Consider the following 22,631-nt stretch of genomic DNA (forward strand, 5'->3'; position numbering starts at 1 on the left):
AGAGGTTGGCATTTCCAGATGTATAACATTTACTTTCTCCTGAGGGATTTCAGACCTACAAATAGTTATTACTATACTGTCAAACTAACAATACTGAATTAAGTTCTTCCAACCTTTTATTTGTGGATCAGTCAATGAACACAGGATGAACTTCCCTTGGAGCGGGTAAGCCAGTACAACTGCTAGTTTGATGAGGTTGCTTTTGACTAGGTTGTAAAAGTCACCTACACATACACTTTCCCATATAATGACCAGCCAGTTTGGGATGTTTCAAATACAGCTCATCATTCACAATGACTTCTCAATGAAAAACATATATGAGAACATCAGACCTTCAAGTTATCTAAGAATAGCTCTTCCTGTGCAGTGACCTTTTCTCCCCTAATCTATTCCTTGCCCTCCAGAACTTACCCATTTCTGCATTCAGGCTCTTTGAACACAGAGTTTAAGCAATTGGAGGCAGGGGGGAGGACGGACAACAGAACAACACGAGAAGATTTATACAGTGAAAATGAGCTGACACCCTAGAAATGACCCCGTGTAGACTAGAAAGCATATACTTGATTTCCTTCATTTCCTTCATGCAGAAGAGCAACACATTTTATGAAGTAAAATGACTTAAGTCTCTCTCTATCAGTAGAGTGCTTTGCATAACGGGGGCCAAGTACTCAGAACAACCAAGATGAAGAAACAAATAAAAATAGAGTTAAAAATAATTTAACTTATTTTCCTTTTTATCTGTATAAAATAGTTTTGACTAACATGCCAGATGTTATCGCCACATAAATGTTTAAAATGACTTCTTATCTCTTTTACTCCTTGAGAAAAAAACAAAACTGATCGACCCAGTTCCTCCAAATCTATTTTAAGATTCTGCGGCTGAAATTCAAATGTATGGAAATAGATATTGAACTCTCACTGCTGTTTTGTTGCAGACATCTTTTTACAGCATGAGAATCAGGCAAATGTGGTTTGAACTTCTCAGGACCCCTGAGAAGCAAGGAAGCACTGACTTATACTTGGTCTTTTTTTTTTTTTTTTTCCAGAGGAGTAAACTTAGAAACCCATAGAGAACACAGATGAAAGTTTTGCCCACAATCCATAATTACAGTAGCAAGAGTTATCCAGAGTTACACCCTTAGGTCCTGGTGGGAGCTACAGATTCTCAGCATTGTTGACAATGCAGCAGTCTCTTCTGTAGCTGGAGATCTGAGAATTAAAATGTGCAAAATTACAGCACGCTTCTGCAAATTTATATTACACAGAATATCAAATATCTATGGCAAAGATGGAAGAGAGCACCTATCTCTAAGCTTACAGTGCTGCATTTCCATCCCATGGTTATCGTTGGTTATCCTTTCTGCCCTGTTAGCAGTACGCACCCTTTTGCAGTCAGGAAAAATAAGTTTTTTAGTTAAAAACTAAAAGGAAATAATTAATTAATTAGCTGGCAGGCAGATTACACAAAGAAGAGGGACGTTGTTGTAGGTTCTCCCCTTCTGCAATTCTGTTTTCTAAGTCGTTCTCAGTGTCGACTTTAAATACCTATTTTTCACTCTCAAGTTACTTCGGCACTATCAGCTTTGCCTTGGTGACAGATTGCTGGAAAGTTCGCTTTTCTCCTTCACAAAGACGGCGCACCCTCTTAAACAGTCTGTTTCGTGAGTTATTAGTTTCTTTGTTATTGTATCCATACCACTCAGTGATCCAAAAAAACCCTCCCACCAGGCAAGGGAAGTCTGTTTCCCCAGCTGGAGACGCAGCTCCAGCCAGCACCGGCTCTGATTTGCTCCCCTGGCCTCGGAGGGGGCACGGTGTGGTCAGCCTAGAGCCCGGCAACAAAAGGGGAAGCAGGCAGGGAAGGACCTCCGCGAGCAGCTCCGAGGGGAAAAAGCGGGCTCAGCTAACCCGGCTCAGCACACCCAGCTGCCGGCCGAGCAGGTGCCGGGGGGGGCGATGGCTCCCGGCGGAGGGCGAGGAGCCCGAAGTTAGCGCAGGGCAGGGGCCCGGTGGCCGAGGAGCGGCGGCGGGGGCGCCCCATGGGCGGCCGGGCGAGCCTGCCGTGCCGAGGGAGCGCGCTGCCCCGCCGCCCACCGCCCCCAAAAGAGGCCGAGACGATGGTGAAGGTACGCGGGGTTTGCTTCCTAGCCGCTGCGAGGAGCGGGGGCATCGGGACGGGTTTTGCAGTCCCCCCCCCCCCGCCCCGCGCCGTGCTCGAGGGGCCGGGGGAAGGCGGCTGCCACCGCCGCGGGGCTCCGGGGCTGGCCCCTGGGAGCCGGCCCGAGGCTGCTCCGCACCTCCCGGCGCTGGTGGTCGGTAATTTGGGTGGTAGCAGTCACCTGGGTGAGCGCACGCAGCATCTTGGTGGCCCTTGTGGTTTGGGAGCGGGTACTGAGCGTGCAGAGCTTGGTCCGGCAGTGCTGCTCTGTCGCGATACCGGCCGCTTGGTGACACCGGAGGAAGCGCTCGCGTTCACGCTGATGTAAATGTTCACTATCGTCCTGGAATGTGCACCTAAATGGCGTTTTGGGGGCAGTTATGGAAAAAATAAGTCAAAAATTGAGGATGGGTTGATGATCCTGAAGAACGTGTGCCAGCTTTTCATGGGTATGAAAAGTTCAATCAACTTTAAATAATTTTGGTTTAAAACCCATTTGATCTGAAGTCACAGGCTACTTTTGATTTTATAACTCGGCAAAACCAGAGAAGCTGCCAGAATAGTAGCCTCTCAGGCACAACTGCAAATTGAAAGTACCAGAAATCTCTGTAGAGCACTATCTGAGAGTCTCAGTACCACACAACTCATTCCAGAGGCGCATTCAGGCATCTCTATTTCTGGTTTATTAAGCAAACCTCCGGACCTTTGAAGTTTGACGCATTTCCTTCTGAGTTACCTCTAAAAAAAAATCAATTCAGCAACAGATTTAACTTAATTTTAAGCATATGTTCCAATGTTTTTGCTAACTGGGCTCTGCATACTATAGTAGCCTCCCTCTCACATGCTTAAGTATCTTCTCTCATTTCAATTCCCTTTTGAAAACATACCATGTTGAAATGCTTTAGGATTAGTTTTTCAGAAATTCATGAATAATATACCACACACATGGTAAAGTGTGAATACATGCATTAAATAATCTTTACTGGTTTCAGTTCCCCTTTGACTATTTCTTGTACGCTCTGTGAAACTATCTCCATCATTCTTTTGTCTGACGTTTCAAACCAAGGATCGTCAAATAACAATTTTATTATAAAAAGCTGCTAAGGAAATATTGGTGTTTTCCTGCCAGAATTGCTTTCCTCTGAGGTGTAAGATGGCTAGAATTCAGTTCCAGTCAAGTGACTTTTTAAAGGGCTGTATTCTTTGCCTTCAATTAGAATTAGAAGAAGGAACTTTATTCCATTTGAAAGCATATCCAATGATCTCTAGTGATCTCTTGATAAAGAACCATTACACTGTGATCTTACCAACCTAATATTAAACCTAAAAATCATAATATTGTCATGTGGTGAAAAATCAGTGACATATTTTTTTTTTTAGGATTTTCATGCAATATTCTTTGCTAGAAGGAACATTACTAATTTGTCACTCAGCTAGGACCAGGATTCCAGGATTGTCTGCTCTCGTGACATCCCACCTGAAGTACTGTGCTCAACTCTGAGGCCTGTAGCATAAGGACATAGAACTGTTAGAGCAGGTCCAGAGGTTGGCCATGAGGATGACTGAAGGGCTAGAGAACCTCACCTATGAAGACAGGTTGAGAAAGTTAAGGTTATTTAGCCTAGAGAAGAGAAGGTTCCAGGGAGAGCGTGCAGTGGCCTCCCAGTTCTTAAAAGGGGCCTACAGGAAAGATGGGAAGGGACTGTTTATCAGGGAGTGCAGTGACAAGAGGTAACGGTTTCAAACTAATAGAGGGTAGATTTAGATTAGATATCAGGATGTTTTACTTTCCTTAGCACCAGACAATAGGGATACCCATTTTTAGGAGGTTATGGGTGTTGGTAGGTAGGTAGGCTGGGAGGAGGAGAGAGACATTAGATTTAAATAAAATACTGAGTTGAATTAAATAGATGGTGTGCATTCTTTTCTCATATATCAGCATAAATCAAGTGTTTCCCCTCTGAAAACAATTACATTTCATCATTCGAAAATTAGTATGAATTATAGGGGAAGCTGAGCCAATAATTCTCAAAAGATTGATTATAAAATGAATTCAAATGATGGAGTAGCCTACAAAGCTGGCATAGGCTCCAATTTATGTTCCTATTATGGAACAGAAAACATATGGGAAGGATGTATTAACATCACTGGCTCTATTTTACATCTGGAACATGAAAAAGGAGTCAACAAACAACAGCTTAAAATATGATGTTTCCATGTTACTGAATTTCTCTTGATGTCTTCCAACACAAAGATATTTAATTATACAACAGGCTATCTGATTTCCTACTGATGGGTGGTTGAAATAATTGTGATATTAGGCTTACTGCCTCAGAATATGCCAAGAAGTCTTAATGCAATTTGAGGGGAAAATAACATAAATTTGACTTCATGACTTTGTTTTCGAAAGTGCTTGTTTGTTTGCTTTGTATTTTTGAAGGAGGTATAGATTTTTCTAGTATGATTATACAGGACAAGCATTTTTTTCCTCTTGAAATCAAATTAAGCTAACCTAAAATTGGCACTAATACCACAGGTTTGAGATGATATCTTTTGGTTAGGTCTCCTTTTTGGGAGGTTAGTCAGTTTCTTGTGAGGGGCTGCTGTGACAGTAACTATGGAATTCCCAGTTCTTTCTGGACTGGAGTTAGGACTGAATGTCAGCATTCAGCCCAACTCAGTTTCTTTAGGCAATACTTCCTGAGCAAATCCCAGTGTTACCTGAAAATGCATTATCTTAATCTCTGCTTTTGAACCGCATCTTTGAATTTATTTTTTCTTGTGTATAATCCTGGGGACATTGGTGAGGTTAGACTTCAGAGCAGCAACTTTTGGCATGCTTTTGGGATGTTGAGTGTGATAGATAGATACTTGTTTGCATAGTTTCTGATCATTTCAACTAAAGGACTGGTGTTTTTACAGCTTATAACATTTTACAGTACAGAACACCTGTGGTTTGCATTGCTGTTTTCTCTCTCTCTTTCTCTCTCTTTTTTTTTTTTTTTTTTTTTTTTTTATAAAGTGCGTCAGTCTTGCTATCTAGTATTAACAAACAACAGTGAAAACTGAAGTGCAAAGTGAAGTAAGGTGACTTGTTCAGAGTTACTCAGCAAGCAACATAAAAGACTTAAGGTTTCCTGATTCTCAGCCTAGTGCTTCTCCACTGAAGCATATTACTTTTTAAGTAATGAATTTCCATTCATTGTGGTTTAACCCTCCTAAGCAGCTACACATCACACAGCTGCTTGCTTGCTCTCCCCAGATGGGACTGGGGAGACAATTAGACAGGTAAAAGGGAACTTGTGGGTTAAGATGAAGACAGCTTACTAGATAAAGCCAAAGCTGTACATGCAAGCAAAGCAAAAGAAGGAGTTAATTTGCTGGTTTCCACCAGCAGGCAGATATTCAGCCATTTCCAATCCCAATTCCAACTGGAACATGGTTTCTTGGGAAGGCAAACACCATCACTCAGAGAGTTTCCCCTCTCCTTCTTCTTTACCTCAGCTTTTATTGCTGAGCATGATGTTGTATGGTATGGAATTTCCCTTTGGTCGGTTTGGGTCAGTTGTCCCCTCCTAGCTTCTTGTGCAATCTTGTGCCAGCCTTGTTGCTGGCATGGTAGCATGAGAAGCAGAAAAGTCCTTGACTCTGTGCAAGCACTGCTCAGCAACAAATAAAACATCTGCATATTATCAGTACCATTTTATTAAAAAAAAAAAAAAAGTCCAGAACACAACATCATTATAAGCCTTTAAGAAGAAATTTAACTCTGTCACCATCAAAATCAAGGCACTTGTGCAAAGTAAGGAAATCCATTCAGACCATCTGTTTTCCATATTACCCTATCTGTACAGTAGGCTTCCATATTTTATCTTAATATCTCTGTCTGGGTGAAATTATGCAAATATGAGGATGCTACACTACTTAGTGTAGTCACCAGTATTACACAGATTAACAGTCCATCTTCTCCCAGCAGTTTTCTGGCTTCTGCTATTAAATACTTATTTGTACAGATCTGAAGAATAGCATGAAGACTAGTTCTTCCCAGGAAGAAATATTTTAAATAGTTTTGGATTGAACACTAAGCAAATAACAGCATGGACCCAAAGTGCTCACAAGCTCACATGTCTTTGGCATCATTTTCTTATGTTCTTATGCAACAGAAAAGTCAAGAATAAAACAAGAATCCTTAAGAATATATTTTTTGCCAATGTTAGATCTTCTGTGCAGGTTGCATGCCACTTAGGTTAATTCATATAATGGTGTCTCTGTTGCAAACATTTTTAAGTACATGAGAATCTTGGAGAAGATGAGAACTTCCCTGATTCAGACTATGTAACAGTAGGGACTGAAATTAGTTTCAAGTTTTTTCAACACAATGGCTGGTTCTTTCAATGCAAGTTGTCTATCATCATATATATATATATATATATATATATATATATAATTTTTTGTGACCCAGAAAGGGGAAAACAAAATGGATTTCAAAAACATTGAGCAATTTTAATTGCTGTATCAGTGAGTTTACCAGGTGGTCTCAGACAGGTGAAGTTATGCTGAACTGTAATGTCTGTTACTGGAAGCAATTACATCTTCACTTCAGTATCGTGCCTTCTGTTTGACAGCTGTGAGATGTCATCTGGAAAATGAGCTAGATAGTTTTCAGTCACTTCAATCCAGTTTTATAGTGATTTTCAGCAGGAGGGCAATAAAGGTTTTTTAGGGGAAAAAAAGGCATCTTTAAAACTTAACAAAATAGTTGCTTAGAGGAACTGATAAATAAAGAAGAACTTAAACCACTTTTTCCTTCTAGAAGGCTATTATGTGAATAGTAGAAAAGATAAAGTTTCCCAAATTGCTCAGTTATGCCCTCAACTGATGTACCATAAGATGAACAATTCTCCCATGAAGCTTACAGTAGAAAACATTTATCTATTTATTTATCTTAGAGCTTGTGGGTTAGCTTGAGCATGGCTGCAGCTTTATAGTTTCAGAATTGTTACTTCCCACAGACTATGTATGCTAAATTTTATCCTTCTAAAAGAGAACTCATTGTCAGTACTGTGGGCTATTTTAATAAACAGGTTTCCTAGGTCTTGGACAGCCTTTGAATATCCATAATTCTGATAGAATAAAAGTCTCAAAGAGAACAGTGAGGGAGAAATTAATGTGTAGATTATAAGTAGGTGCAATCTGCTTCAAATCTAGCTGGTTAAAAGCAGAGAGGTTAAATACTTTCTGTCACCTCACCACTTCATTAAGTAGCTTATTTGCACAAAACTTTCAGTTAAAAATGCATAACAGTGATGGAATTGTGTAATCACCCAAAGCAATGGTTAAAGTATCATAATTGTTATTCAAAACATGTCAGTTCTTTTATGGTATGTGGAATGAGATTCATACTCCTTTTCCTTTTTCTTCTTCATTCCATCTGGTCCTTCTTCCTTTCCTCAGGCCTGGTGCAGGTTCCAACAGTAGAAAGAGCTCCTGCTGATTTTAATAAATTTTTGAGTACCACTGGTGCCGGACCAGTTCCATCCTCTCTCATGAAAACGTAAAACATTAACAGCGTTTCCTCTCCTTCTTCTCTCTGTTTTTTTTCATAGATAAGAGGTTAAGGAGCCATCTCTGATGATTCTGCCGTGGTTGAGTGTACTAGCTCTGGCAGCAGAGTTCTTAATTCAACAAAGCGCTTGAACATTAAACAATTTCTAAACCTGTTCTTATACAATAAAATGCTCATATGATTTTTTTTTTTTTAAAATAAGTTTTAAAGATTATTTAACTATTTGGCTCAATTAAAGTTTAGGAATGTGTAGGATTCATTACTCATTAATCCCCTTGGTGCTGGTCATCATAGAACTACATTCCAGCACCCCCTGGGTGGGGGGACAAACCAGCATAATAATACCTGTCATTATGACCTCTTATATATTCCTCCCAGGATATAACTACTAGATATTTCCTTTTGCATCGTTGCATTCTCTCAACTGTCCTTACAAAAACAGCTTTTTCACCAACTGCCCTCATTTTTCCCCTACTTTGTCTACTTGTTCCCATGATACTTGGGTGTGAAACTATCTGTGATGTATCCTGGTATAGATTTTTGCACATATTTAACCCTGATTTTTCATGCATTAACACATGAAAAATAAAAAAATGGTTCTTTAGTGAATACTGGAACTTAGACTTCTTTTTGTTTTATTTCTTCCAGTAGTTGGATCTCTCAATGAAATTTTCTATCAATTGCCTTTGCTTATCTTCTTTATTCAGAAATATTTTCTTGGTCTAAATTTGCCAAGGCAACAACTGATTTCGATAGAGCTAAATGGGACCTTGTTTTAGCCATCGGAGGATCAGAAAACTGTGTCTCAACCTCAGGTGCTTGAACTAGGTGCCAGTTACTCACTTCTAGGAACACAACATGCTGGGGTGTACCTCTTATGATCCTAACTCTAACACGCTCAATATGGGGAATGTTAGAGATTTGTGTATGTTTGCAGGGCTATGACCTTATTGAGGTCACAGAGATGTGACGGGATGACTCCTATGACTGAGGTGTTGCAATGAAAGGATACAGACTCTTCAGGAAGGATGGGCTGTTGTCTTCTTTGTGAATAGAGGATATACATAGGAATATCTGGAAGGGGAGGAGCTGTTCCTGGGGATAGATGAGGAACTGACTGAGAGTTTACATATTAGGATTAAAGGGAGGACATTATTGTAGGAGTTTTCTACAGGCCACCTGACCAGGTAGAGCAAGCAGATGAGGCCCCCTGCAGACACACAGCAACAAACTCATGTTGCCTCTGGGGAACTTTCTGCACCCTTATAGCTACTGGAGCAACAGCATAGCAGGACATAAGCAATCAGGAGGTTCCTGGAGTGTGTTGGTGACAAATTCTTCCTCCAAGTGATAGAGGAGCCAGTGAGAGGAGGTGCTGTGATAGATCTCATCCTCACCAAAAAGGACGGTCTTATTGGGAATGGGAAAGTCAAAGGTAACCTTAGCTGCAGTGACCATAAGATGGTGGAGTTAAGGATCCTGAGGGCAGGGAGGAGGGTGAAAAGCAATATCACAACTTTGGACTTCAGGAGAGCAGACTTCGATCTCTTCAGAGGTCTGTATGGAAGAATCCTATGGGATAAGGCCTTGGAGGAAAGAGGGGCCCAAGAAAGCTGGTTGATACTCAAGGATCAGCACGTCCAAGATCAAGAATGGTCCATCCCAATGAGCAGAAATGCAAGGAGGCCTATGTGGATGAGCAAGTAGCTCCTGGCCAAACTCACAAAAAGGAAACGTACAGAGGGTGGAGGCAAGAGCAGATAGCATGGGAGGAATATAGAGACATTGTCTGACCATACAGGGGGAAGTTAGGAAAGCTAAAGCACAAATGGAATTGAATTTGGTCAGGAATGTCAAAAAAAAAAAAAAAAAAAAAAGAAGGTCTTCTGTAAGTATGTAGGTGACAAAAAAAGAAGAAAAAAAAGTCAAGGGAAAATGATGTGGGCACATTGCTTGAATGAGATAGAGGACCAGGTTACACAAAACAAGGAAAAAGCTGATGTACTGAATGCCTTCTTTGCCTCAGTCTTTACTGGCAACACTGGCCTTCAGGAATCTCAGGGACCAGGGGAAAGGCTGGAACAAGAAAGATGTATGTTTGGAAGAGAATTAGCTCAGGGAGTACTTGAGGTAGATCAAAAACTGGCTGACCAAGAAAATAGTGGTCAGTGCTGCAAAGCCTAGTTGGAGGCTAGTCACTAGCAGTGTATCTCAGGGATCAATACTGGGTCCCGTCATGTTTAAGATCTTCATTAATAGTCTGGATGATGTGGTAGAGTGCACACTCGGTAAATTTGCAGATAAAACTAGAGGGATTGGCTGATGTTCCGGAGTGCCATGCCACCATCCAGAGGGACTCTGAAAGACTAGAGGGATGGGCTGGCAAAAGTTTCATGCAGTTCAACAAGGGGAAGTACAAAGTCTGCACCTGGGGAGGAGCAACCTCATGCACCAGTATGTGCTGGTGACCACCTGTCTGCAAAGCAGCTTGGCAGAAAATGGTGTGGGGGTTCTCATGGATCCCAAATTGTGTTTGAGTCAGGAACGTGTGCTTGTTGCTAAGAAGGTTAACAGTATTGTTGGCTGCATTTGACAAAGTATCACCAGTGGGTCAAGAGAGGTTGATTCACCTTCTTCTCTACTCAATACTGAAGTAGTGTGTCCATTTTTGCCCCCAGTGCAAGAGAGACCTGGACATTCTGGAAAGAGTCCAGTGTAGGACCACCAATATGATAGGACCGGAGCATCTCTCTTGTAAAAAAAAAAAAAAGGCTGAGAGGATTGGGACTGTTCAGCCTAGAAAAGAGGAGGCTCAAGGTATGAATCTTCTCAATGTCCATAAATACCTGAAGGGAGGTTGCAAAGAGGATGGAGATGAGCTCTTTTTAGTGGTGCCCATTGCCAGGACAAGGGGCAGTGGGCGCAAACTGAAACACAAGAGGTTACCTCTGAACCTCAGGAAATGTTTATTTAGTGTGCAGGTGACTGAGCACTGGAAAAGGTTGCCCAGAGAGCTAGTGAAGTCTCCCTCCTTGCTATCTGGATGTGGTTCTGGGCAACCTGTTCAAAGTGGCTGTGCTTGAGCAAGGGAGTTGGATGAGTTGACCTCCAGAGCTCTCTTCTAACTTTGATCGTTCTGTGATTTTGTGATAATAGCTGAGAATGCTTCTGCCTTCACAAATCGTAGGATATACAAAATAAAACTTGCATCTAGAGTCCTAGAGTTTCATTCTCAGATGAAGAATATGGTGATCTCAGACATCAGCTTTTTAAGTCATTTGCATTCCAATTTTGCAGATAATTCACTCTCAGTCAAAACATGCTTCTTCAGCACTTTTGTTTTATTTATTTATTTTTTTAAAATCTTGGCTGTAATAAAATAAATGGAATGGTGAAAGGGCATTTAACCAAACCAAACCAACCAACCAGCCAACCAACCAACCAGAAAAAAACAACCACCTTATTTTGTAATCTGTGCTTTAACTGTATGTCAATATTGCATTCCGGATAAGTGGTTCCTGGCTATTGTTTCATTATTATAAGTTATTTACAACTAAAAGAAAATGCCACTGCCTTATGGGTCTTCCCTTTTGGATCAAGGGAATGAATAGCTGTTACAACTATCACAAATAAAGTAAATGTGAAATATCTGAGAGAGTTAACTACCACTATTTTTTATCAGAGCTGTTCCAGATCTGGAGAGGAAAAATTGAATGACACCTAAGCTACCTGAAGCTAATAGTTGTTCTCATTCACTCCTGGGCTGTTGTGTTTTTATCTCAAAGGTTTGAGATTTCTGCCTGTTATCAACTATCCATTACAGTTTCTTGTAAGGACTCAAATCCCTACAACTTGCCATGGCAAGGGTAGTTACTTCAAGTTATGATCAGGGGTTTTAAGTCTGGTATTTCTGAACTGCTTTTTGAAAACAGAGTTTATTCATGTATCCTATGTAATGACCTGCTTTGTGCATGCTTTGCTCCCTGGAAGTGCTGCTCTTAACCCTTGGATTTGTCATTCCTGTTCTACTTAGCGTGTAGATCTTCCCACTAGCCCAGGTCCATCCCTGCCTCTCTGAAGATGGCTAAACCCCTACTCTGTCCTAATGTCTTCTGGCTTCCAACCTGAGCCAGCTGATAATGTAAGAAGAGCAGTATGTCCTTGAGGTGACAGCGTTTTCTAAAAACATTTTGGACTCAGTGTGTTTTAAGAAAGGTTACTAAGGTCCTAGATCCCCTTTGAAGTTACTAAAACTAGGATGCCTCTGTCACTTCTTAGACAGTTAAGTTTTAATGATAATCCTAATTGCACTTTTACTCCTTGGGTGTGAATATAAGCAGTTTCTGTAGCAAGAATTTAGGTTTAAAAATATTTTTAGAAATAACCAGCACGTATCTGCCTGTGTATGTGTGAGTATGTGTGAATGTCTACACATATCCACAGTGGTTACTATTAACGTTTCAAGTTACTTTTAAACCTCAGAATGTATTTGACAGCATGTCTAGACCATTGGTGTATTAATTTTGAGTAATGCAATATAAAGAAGTAAATCATGATCATGACAGAGCACACCACATAGCTGTTCATTTCCTTAGGTTGTGCTTTCTTAACAGTTGATTTACGCCTTTGTATATGCTACCTTACACATAGTATGAAGCCATGCCATTTCTAAGGAGCTTTGACACCTATAGAGCAAGACATATCTTCTTTGTTCCCATATAGATTTTATAGTGGAGGAGCCAGGTTGGTTATTTTTTTTGACTGTGAGATCTTGCAAGAGCTCTGTTTAAATTGCTGCATCCTCATCTCATAACTACCTAGCCTTGGCCTTTTTGTACCTTCTGCATGGAGAAAACTGTCATCCACAAACCTTTGCAGCACTGATCTAACCCAAATGTATTTGTGGATACACTGTGGAGGTTTTAGCCCTCTGTTATGTATGTAGCAAGGGTACAGATCACAGCTGATAGAAAATGGACTGAAGCACCTGAGGAAACTGCTTTTGGATCTCTGCTTTTACCAATACTTGTCTGACTGTTTGGTTCAGGCACCAGGTAGACAGCTGTGTATAACATTACAGGGGAAAAAACACAAAAGAGAATTGGGGTGATGTGTGGAAATACTACATATTCTTTCCTTTCTCCTAGCTGATGGAGTACTGCCAGTGAAGAATCAGAGGTTGGTGTCATAAGTGACCTCTTATTTATCAAAAACAGACCTTAGGAGGGCAGAGAATAAACGTGCAGTTCAGCATCTTGCTTTTGTTTTTCATTCTTCTCTGTCATCTAGCTGCAAAACTCTAATGAAGAGCCTACCCTTAATTCTTTTTTGACAGTTATCCAAGCAATCAGAGCCAACAAATGCATTTTTAAAGTAATAGACTCTCAGAAACTAATACAAGTTTGGGACTTGAAAGAGCAAAAGGTTTTCATTATGTTTTTAAAGGAAATGTCAAGTATAAACTCTTTTTCATGTCCGTATAAGCCCAACAGGCATGGAATGCCTGCTTCCTGCCGAATCTGGTATTAACTATGGCCATGACTTAAAAGGAAATTAAAACCATTTGGGTCTTTGTCCTTGAAGGCTCCCAAGTATGATTTATGAAGTCTCTCTCTAGATTTATTGTTACGTCAGTTCATGGGATTTCAGTGCACATATTCAGTGATCATGTCCTGGTTTTGAATACATTGATCCAAGGGTTTTATTTAAGTATATGTATAGTGGCATCAGGACCTAGACATGGAAGGGCATTGGGAAAGAGGCGAGAGAGAAAGAGATGATACTGAAGGAGATGAGTGCAGAGTTCAACCTGGGGATTTTGACCTGGGTTTCATACAGCTGTAATTTTAGTGGGCAGTTCAAAAAAGGGTTTTATTTTCAGCTCTTCTTGAAAGTATTTGCAACTGTTACTTTTTGCATTTGTGCTTAAGCAGACTAAAGTGATACATTGCTCATAAGTGCTTTTGATAAACACTGTAAGAAAATCTATAGGCACATCAAAACAAGGATAGTGAACATAGCACTTTGCTTGGCTCTTCCAGCACCATGCACCAATAACAGTGCTAATTAAAGGAGGGCTGAGGCTGTGCAGAGCTAAGTCTGGTGGCTGATCCTGTTACCCTGAGGCCCTGTGGTTGTAACCTGCCTAAATAGGAGGAAATTAAGGTTTGCAGTTACTCTGACAGAAAATAATGCATTTCATAAACTGTTCATGAGACACTTGACCCATAGCTTTTCAAGGACTTATTTCCTATTGACTTGTGGTCAGTTTTAGTTGCACCAAGTGTGTCCACATCTTGGAGCAGAAGAGAATCTCTTGGCTAAATTGAACAAAACTTGTGAGTCGAGGTGTTTTAAAAACAGTGATCAAAAGGCAAAAGTTGTGGAATCATGTCAGAACAGTATGGCAATGGCTTTTCTTTCCTCAGCCCTAATTTGTAAATAACTTGCATTTAGGAACATATTTACATATATCAGGACTTTCAAGATGTGATCATATAGACAAAAAGAATGCTGACAAAAAAAAAAAAAAAAAAAAAAAAAAAAGGTGTGATGGGATAGCCCTTTTGTCATAGAACCATGACACTTTGCAGTTTTCTCCACAGAAAAAGGAACAAGTTTTTAAAGTATCAGCTGGGATTAATGAATGCACTGAACATCCCTAAAAGGAAAGATGGAAGATTCATGTTTTGAAAACAAAAATACATTTTGCTTATTTCATCTTACTTCTCAATTGCAATATATCTTGAAAGGCAATTCACTCTAAATATTCACAAAATGTAGAATTTATTGACTAGAACTAAGTACTTGGTTTTATTGTGGATGGCCCCCAACTTGACACGTAGAGGCTCTTCTTGAAGGGCAGAAGTTGTGCCTTAAGCAACTCTGAGATTCCACCATTGCTCGGTTCTTCTTGTGTTCTGAAGCTGTATTGAGTTTATCAGAATATCAATATTGGAACATCATTTGAAAGCTTAGTAGACTTGAAACAAGCCTGAACTGTTCTCTGAATTACGTGGAACTCAACAGAGAACAGTATTTTTAGTTTAAATTGTTTTAAACTCCTTTTAATTCCAACTCAGATAGTCAGCTGTAACAGACTAGTTTACAGGATTTAAAAATATAGCTGTAACTTTTTGCTGAAAAATGGTGAGAAAAAGAAAATAAGAATCATTAACCTTGCTACAAAATACTTTAAAGTGATAGCTGTTAAGAAATAGATTTAATAATTTCTGTACAATATTCATTCTCTCTGTTGCTTTTGTATGCAGTAGATGTTCATTAAGGAATGTATATGTTATAATTTATTAGAAAAAATAAAAGCAAGAAATAAATAAGGAGCAATAATTCTTGTCAGTAGCACTACAGTTGCATTCCAATGCTATTTTCATTGTTTTGATTAATAATGACCATAACTTTTTAGAGCTAAATTGCTGCTTAACTGAATTCTTGCTTTCAATACCTTCATATCTCAGATGTGACTAAACTAAAACCAGCTTAACCTGTCAAACATTGATGGGGCAAATATGAAAACTGGAGCTTCATCCCAAAAGTGTGTGTTCTCAGTCAATGTTTACAGAGAGGAAAGATTAGAGCTGGTGAATTTTTAGTATGAAACTGTGACCCTGACTTGAATGAGTATCAAATCACAGATGAATGGACTGTTGGCTGCTGGATTCCTGCAAATTCTTTGAAATTCCATTTCTGACTAATGGCGAGTGGAGAAGCACATTTTGTTCTTCCTGAAGTAAGTCAGAAAAAACTTGCCACAAGGCATTCCTCTTCTAAAATCCTGTTGGCAGTCTGGGCTGTTTTCAGAAACTAAGAGCTAGGATTAGAGAGGAAGTCTTGCCAAGAAATCCAAAAAATAAAAGGCTGAAAAATATTCCTGGTGTCACCGGGAAATGTACACTTCAAATTACTTTCATATTGTGCCCCTAAACTCTCTGAAAATCAGAGTACATTGAAAGCATTTTTCTGAAAATACTTGCACATTCTACAAGGCTTTTAAGCTGCATATTGGTCTGTGGATCATATTCTCCTAGATGCTAAGAAACCTGACTCCCTCTAGTATATAAGGTAAAAATTTCAAAATCGTATTACAGAAGCGTCTTTTTTTCCCCACCTCTTATACTGTGCTTTTAATTGAGAGGATAATTGGATTCTGGAACAGAGAGGAATTTATAGTTAAATCTGACTTAATCCAAATATTAACACTACTTTCTTATTTGAAGGGGAGTGTTTTTGCTTTAAGCTACATTTTAAGAAAACAAACCAAAAAAATCCTTACTGAAAAAATATTTAGTGTGTAAATAATTCTGATACTTTTAAAAGGCTCTCCATATTCAACTTCCAGATTACTTTTGCCTGCTCTGTTGTAAGCTATTCCTTCCAGATTTAATATTGACTTGACAGAGTGTAGGAGCTGCAGAAATGTTCAGGGTGTTCAGCAAGACGCTAGTGACTATATGTCGTACTTCCATCGAAGATAAGTTTTTAATGTCTATAGAAATGAAATTACTTAGGAAAGGAGGGGTAGTAAAGTGTCACTGCTTTATGCATAGTGTGGGTTATTGACTTTTTTTTTTTTTCCTGAGTCATGTTTTTGCTTTTCTAAATAAATTAAAACTGATGGTTCCAGGATTCTGTTCAGAGAACCATGAAGGAGTAGTGGACTTTTTATAGGGGCCTGATTTAGCCTCATAATGTGTCATTTTTCTGTGTTATTTCAGTCCTTTTTTCATGAAAAAAGGCAGAGGTTGGCTGACAAATGTAGCAGTACTGATTGTAGGTTTTGGTAGAGACAAAAGGGGATTATCACCTCATGGTGAGGGAAGACCTTTTCAATGAGCTAATATGCTTCCTTACATGTGTCTTAGATTTAGCTTATCTATTTTTGTTCTATAATATATCCCAAATAGCATGGTGTATAATGTCTATACTGAATACCAGACTTAGGAATCAGAAACTCCAATATCAAAATTCAGCATCAGGATATTGGATTTACATCTTATTTTTAAATGAAACTACAGAAGAACCTTACTTTGACTCCTTCACAGTCTATGTATTGGTGTTAGGTACTCAGTGAATTTGAAATCCAAGTACTTTTTACTTAAAAAAATCTGATTATTATTATTTTTGATGTTGTTATTATTATGTTAATGTTATTATTATTTTGAAGCCATCTATCCATCTTCTGACCCCACCGGGTAAAACAGAACTCTTTGTATGTGTGTGACCTGTAGACTAGACTGGTACTTGTAATATCAGGTAATACTTATCAGTCCTCCTCACTTGGGTTATAGCCTACTTTTTTTGGTATAGGACCACTGAAGACTGTATTAAAGTGAGTTCCTTCTTAGACTTTTTTTTTTTAATGTTTATTTTTTATCATTATTATTTGTAATTTTCAAAAAGCAACGCATTTTGGCCTAATGTGGGGGGCCCGTTGGCTTCATGCCCTGATTCTTCATGTGGCTGATGGACAAGAAGGGTGAGCAGGGTAGGGGTAGTGGTGGCAGTGTGGCCAGGGCATAGCCATGCGGAGAGTGCTCCCCTGGCCCGCTCTGCTGCTGTCCCCTTGCCATGGTCAGGCAGATCCGCCAGCTGCAGCCCACCAGGACTGGACAGGATGAGTCTGGGACTGCCAGGGTGGGACCTCTGTGAGGTCTCAAAAGGGGTGACTGCTGCCTTAACAGTCATTATGAGTGCGATTGTAAGCTCAAATAAAGGCATATCAAAGGCTGCTTATGAGCAAGGCGCTGAAAGGTGTTGCTTAAGTTTAGTTTTTTTCCAACCTTTATGATTCTATAGACCTCATTGATTGCTACAAGGACCTGAAAGGAAGGTGTGGGGAGCTGGGGGTCAGCCTCTTCTCGCAGGTAATGAGTGATAGGACTAGAGGGAATGGCATCAAGTTGCACCAGGGGAGGTTCAGGTTGGAATTTGGGAGAAATTTCTTCTCAGAAAGAGTAGTCAGGCATTGGAATTGGTTACCCAGGGAGGAAGTGTTGTCACTGTCCCTGGGGATGTTTAAGGAAAGGTTGGACATGTTGCTTAGGGACATGGTTTAGTGGGTGATACTGGTGGTAGGATGGCAGTTGGACCAGATGATCTTGGAGGTCTTTTCCAACCTTAATGATTCCGTGATTCTAATTTGGTATGTGATATAATCTGCTCCAACCAAACCGTGTGGCAGTGGCAGGTGCCATGGAAATAACCATGGAAAAAATATGAAAGTTTGATTGAATTAGGTCTAACAGCTGGACATGACAGTTTTGTCAGAGAAAAACAAAGGAAAAAAGTCACATTGCTGCCTTCCTCCTATTCAGTTTTTCTCTCCACCTGCTGCAATCCGCACACATTTGCTACGAGATTGCTTGTTGTGATGCACAAGTGAGTTGCTACAGGAAGTTAAAAGATACCCTCTGAAACTGGTTCTGGAAATCCTGAGAAAAGTTTTGCTGAAACTGGGACCCTTTACCCAATTGTTGGATACTCCAGTTTTAAGAAGTTGATTTGTGTTAAGAAAAGAGGAAAAGGAAAAAAAGGACACTGAATTACAATATATTCACAAATCAGAAGGAGTAAACAAATCCCATTAAGTTTCTAATTAATTTTATTATAAATTCTTGATTTCTTTTTCTTTAAAATGGCATACTTCTGTGGCAGATTTGATTTTTTTTATTTTTTTTTATTTTTTTTTAGTGAGAAAAATAATTAATTCCTTCCTTTTCAGCTGTCAAAACTATAGTTTCTGACCTTCTACAGGAAGAGTATCTCAATTGTGACTTCCTCATCTGCCTGCAAGGTAGTGCACTCCTGAAACACACAATTTTGATTGCTGTCATTTTGGAAATATGTAAACGTGGCTTACACACTTACAGATGCCAAGGAAGCAGATTTTATGGTTACTTATAGTCCTCTGGCATTAGGAGCTAGAGAACAAACCTAGTGCATCCTGCATTCTTTAACTGCACCTATATGAGCTTTGGTGAAGAATCACAAGGTTTGTACAGCAAGAGATTTTACTGGTCAAAATACTGATTAGTAGCTTTGCAAGTAGTCTCAGCATTGAGTCTCTTTTCATCTCCCAAGAGAAGGAGAAATTGAACTACCGTTCCCTCTGCTTTCTTCCTACCCCATTTGTGAAACAAAGCTGCTGCTTGATCACTCTTTTGACTTCAGTGATTGGGATAGAGAAATAAAGAGAGGATACAGTAGGAAATTGAAGTAGGATCGAATGATTTGCATGTGAAAATTGAAAAGGGAAGGGAGAGAACAAAGGAGATCTTGAACAGGAACAATCAGGAGTTGGATGAGAAAGCAAGGGCTGCAAAGTAGAAAAAATGAAACATAAAAGAAGTAGCTGAGGAAATTAAGGGGACGGTGGATAACACTGAATAAAGGGGAGAGGAAGAAAAAGATGAAAAATCAAGAAGAAGAACCTACCACAAGCTTCATAAATTCATGTAATATGCATGCATTAGATTACTTTAATATTTATCTAAAAGTTATTCCTCTAGTCTATTTAGAATCTAGGCTTCATTCAACCCATGTTGGGATTGGCTACTACTGACTACAGAACAAATTTGAAGGCCAACTTTTAGCTGACTAAACTATCCATAAGTGCAGGTGTTAGGGCAGCAAAGATGGTGGAAGGTCTAGAGGGCAAGATGTGTGAGGAGCATCTGAGGTCACTTGGTTTGTTCAGAGAAGAGCAAGCTGAGGGCTGACCTTATCGTGCTCTACAGCTTCCTCATGATGGGGAGCAAAGGGGGAGGTGCTGATTTATTTCTGGTGACTAGCAGTAGGACCTGAGGGAATGGCATGAAGCTGCACCAGGGGAAGCTCAGAACGTAAGAAAAGGTTCTTATTTGAGTGAGTGTTTGGGTACTGAAGCAGGCTTCCCAGGGAAGTGGTCACAGCACCAAGCCTCCTGGAGTTCAGGAAGCGTTTGGACAATGATATCATATATATGGTTTAATTTTTAGGGGTAGTCCTTTGTGAAGTCAGGTGTTGGACTCTGTGATCCTTGTGGGTCCCTTCCAACTTGGGATATTCTACCATTCCATGTGTTTCTCAGTCTCTGTTGTTACAAAATAGAGGATTATGAACTTTTATTTTTATTTCCCTGTAAAAATCTTGAGCCTCTGAGTAGGGATCTCTGGGTAAGGAAAATGCTTGAGCATAGATAATTCTGCTAAAATGCTATAAGTAGTCTTGGGTATTTGGGACCATTACAGGGTCTAGGTTCAACTGATTCTGTGTACATTCTTACTTGGAAAGCCAAAAGTATATGGTGACGTTTGCTTTGGCTGAGCTAAAACAAAACAGCAATGTGGTTATTGTGTATATTTGAAAAACTAAAACACCAAAAAAAAAAAAAGTAGAAATGCTTAGAATATTTCAGTGGGAAATTAAAGGGTTAAGTACACAAATAAAATTTTACATAGGAAATAAGAATACTTACAGCAATGTATGGCCTTAGGACTAAATATTTGGTATTCTCCTCTGTGTCTCTGAAGACCGAACTGCACAAATTAAATGTGCAGTTGCAGATGCGCAGTACATCCTAGCACAAATTCTGAAACACACTAGCTAAAAAAGCCTTTTCTATGTTTTCTTTATGATTCCAGGCCTGTGTTCTGAGATTTTTATTATGAAGTCTGCAAAATGTGAAATTTGTGCATATGTGCTGGATCCTCCGTATTGAAGGTTTGTGTAACCATTTCTGTGAACACTTCTGAAGTGTGCTTTTGTAACCCTCTGCTCCCTGTGTCCTGTCTGTACAGCCAGCTGATTTAAATGATGACCCTCATGCTGAGTAAAGCTGTGGCAGTGGGTTTTATTGCTCTGAGGAACATCACCTGAAGAATCTGTTAGATGCAAATGCTCTGACCTCATCCTGAAGGCAATAAAAATCTGACAATCTTTATTAGAGGCCCTGACCAACGTATACATTTAGAAGTGCACAGGTGTTTTTTGTATTGTTAGTGTACCTAGTATCATCCAGTGTTGTAATGGAGACTGAAAGAGGAGAGACTGAAAAGTTCAATTATAATGGTACCTTCCCTGGCTGTAAAGCATAAGACCAACAGTTGCTTTCACCACTGGAGGTCACTACCATCCCTTCTGGTTCATAGACATTTCCCCAAGTACCGAGTCATTTCTGGGAAATATTTTGAACTTTTCAGAAGAAGTGTGCATTTTAAAAATACATCTAAATGCTATCTGCTCCTTATTATAGGACTAATTAATCCAGATTTCTTTTAAAGCTATATTTATGTGCTTACATGGTTTTGTAGTTGTTACCATGAAATGTTCATGATTTGGTCTCCTTTCACTATTATTCAATCCCTAACTAGTCATCGCTGCCTCTTATTTCCATGTGTATCCTTTTGCTCCTTTTGCATTTTTTCTTATCCTTATTTTTCAGGATGACTCTATGTTGTATTACTTACTGTAATGAAAACAAAATAATAAAACCATAACACAATCCTATGGAAAGCACCTGTATTTAAGATAATGGTTATGTAAATCAGGACATGACAATATTAGGGATGCCTGTGCAGTAGAACCCAAAGGCACACAAAACCCCAAACCAACACATCACTACAAAAAATGCAAATATATTTTCCTTAGGCTTGTAAATAGCTCCTCTGTGCCCTGTAGCTATCTTAAAGATGCTTGTTACTAGAGGAGTGTATTTAACCTGCCAGTTTTTCTGCTGAAAATGAAATGCTTGAAAGGAGAAGGTCTAGCATCTATGAAACTGCAACCTGAACAGCAATTTTATTTAAATAAATAAATAAATAAATCATTCCTGGAACAGAAACATTTGTGGTAATTGTAGCTGTTGTAATATATCCTCCTTTTGTTTTTACCAAGTGTTCTTTTCTTCATGTGCAATCAAAGCTGGCTATGCTGGGGATGGAGGTCACCCTTGATCAAGTGCCACATGCTGAAGAGCCTGACTTTTCTTTTAATCACACTTGCAGACATTTCAAGCTCTACTGCAGCACTGCTGAAAGACTTGTATCAGGGAAATTGACTCTGAATGGCATGCAAGCATAGAGATCTTCTGTGTCATGCCTGCTTTATTACTTCTTTCAGCTCGATTTACTGCTGATTTTTAACTTGTAAGCAAACCATCTCCATAAAGTAAATCGTGTCAGCTGTCAAGCTGACTCTGTTGTACAGTAAATGTGTGACATTTTTGAAGCCTGTGTTCTGCAGTCTGAAGAAGCTGTTGCACACTGCTGTTAATCTTGGGGCCCTTCTCATTCCCTACCTTGGGATCCAAGGCCATACTTAACCGTAAACAAGTGAGTCTGTATCTGCTGGTTTCTGTTCATCTCTGCTGTGGTTCACTGTAGCTTTCTGTGAGTCTGGTGACACAGTCCTCAATTCATCAACATTCAAAATATTATTGAATGTTATATATTTTGAATTAAAAATACAATTCCTCAATTCCCCTGGCACTAGAAAAGGAGCAGCAAAACATTAGAGATGGCACGTTCAGCACTGAGAGAATGATTTGTGTCTCAAATGTCATAGTATTTTCATAATACAGAGGAAATGAATGAGAGACAGAAAAGCTTCTCTTTCCTCAGGTGTGCTTGTAGTTTGCCAGTCTTGGTCAATGTAACACACAAACATAGGCAGTGCAGATTTCATTCAAAGTATGCTATTTAATGCTGACTTCTGCTTAGAACATGAAGAAAAAGAAACTGGGATAATTTTTATTAGCACAGAGATCAACCAGAGGACTTCAGCTGTCTTAAACATACTCTCCCAGGTTTTCACCCAACTTCTAGGTGTGCCATTCTGATCCTGAGGGAAAGATAGTACAGCAGGACAGGTAGGGAGAAACCTTTGTTGATCAGGAGTAGGGCAATTAATAAA

General features: G+C 39.5%; 1 protein-coding gene across 1 annotated transcript in view; it reads left to right on the top strand.

Annotated features, from left to right (window-relative positions):
• The first annotated feature begins 2,106 nt into the window (after positions 1 to 2,106).
• The window catches only part of TNS3 (tensin 3), a 246,082-nt gene continuing 225,557 nt past the window's right edge, over positions 2,107 to 22,631 (top strand). Inside the window, exon 1 of the mRNA XM_032182218.1 lies at positions 2,107 to 2,126. Within this exon, the coding sequence (XP_032038109.1) occupies positions 2,118 to 2,126 (9 nt within the window). The 5' untranslated portion in view covers positions 2,107 to 2,117. The remainder of the gene's footprint in view (positions 2,127 to 22,631) is intronic.

Source organism: Aythya fuligula, chromosome 2 (genome assembly GCF_009819795.1).
Source record: "Aythya fuligula isolate bAytFul2 chromosome 2, bAytFul2.pri, whole genome shotgun sequence".
NCBI lineage: Eukaryota > Metazoa > Chordata > Aves > Anseriformes > Anatidae > Aythya > Aythya fuligula.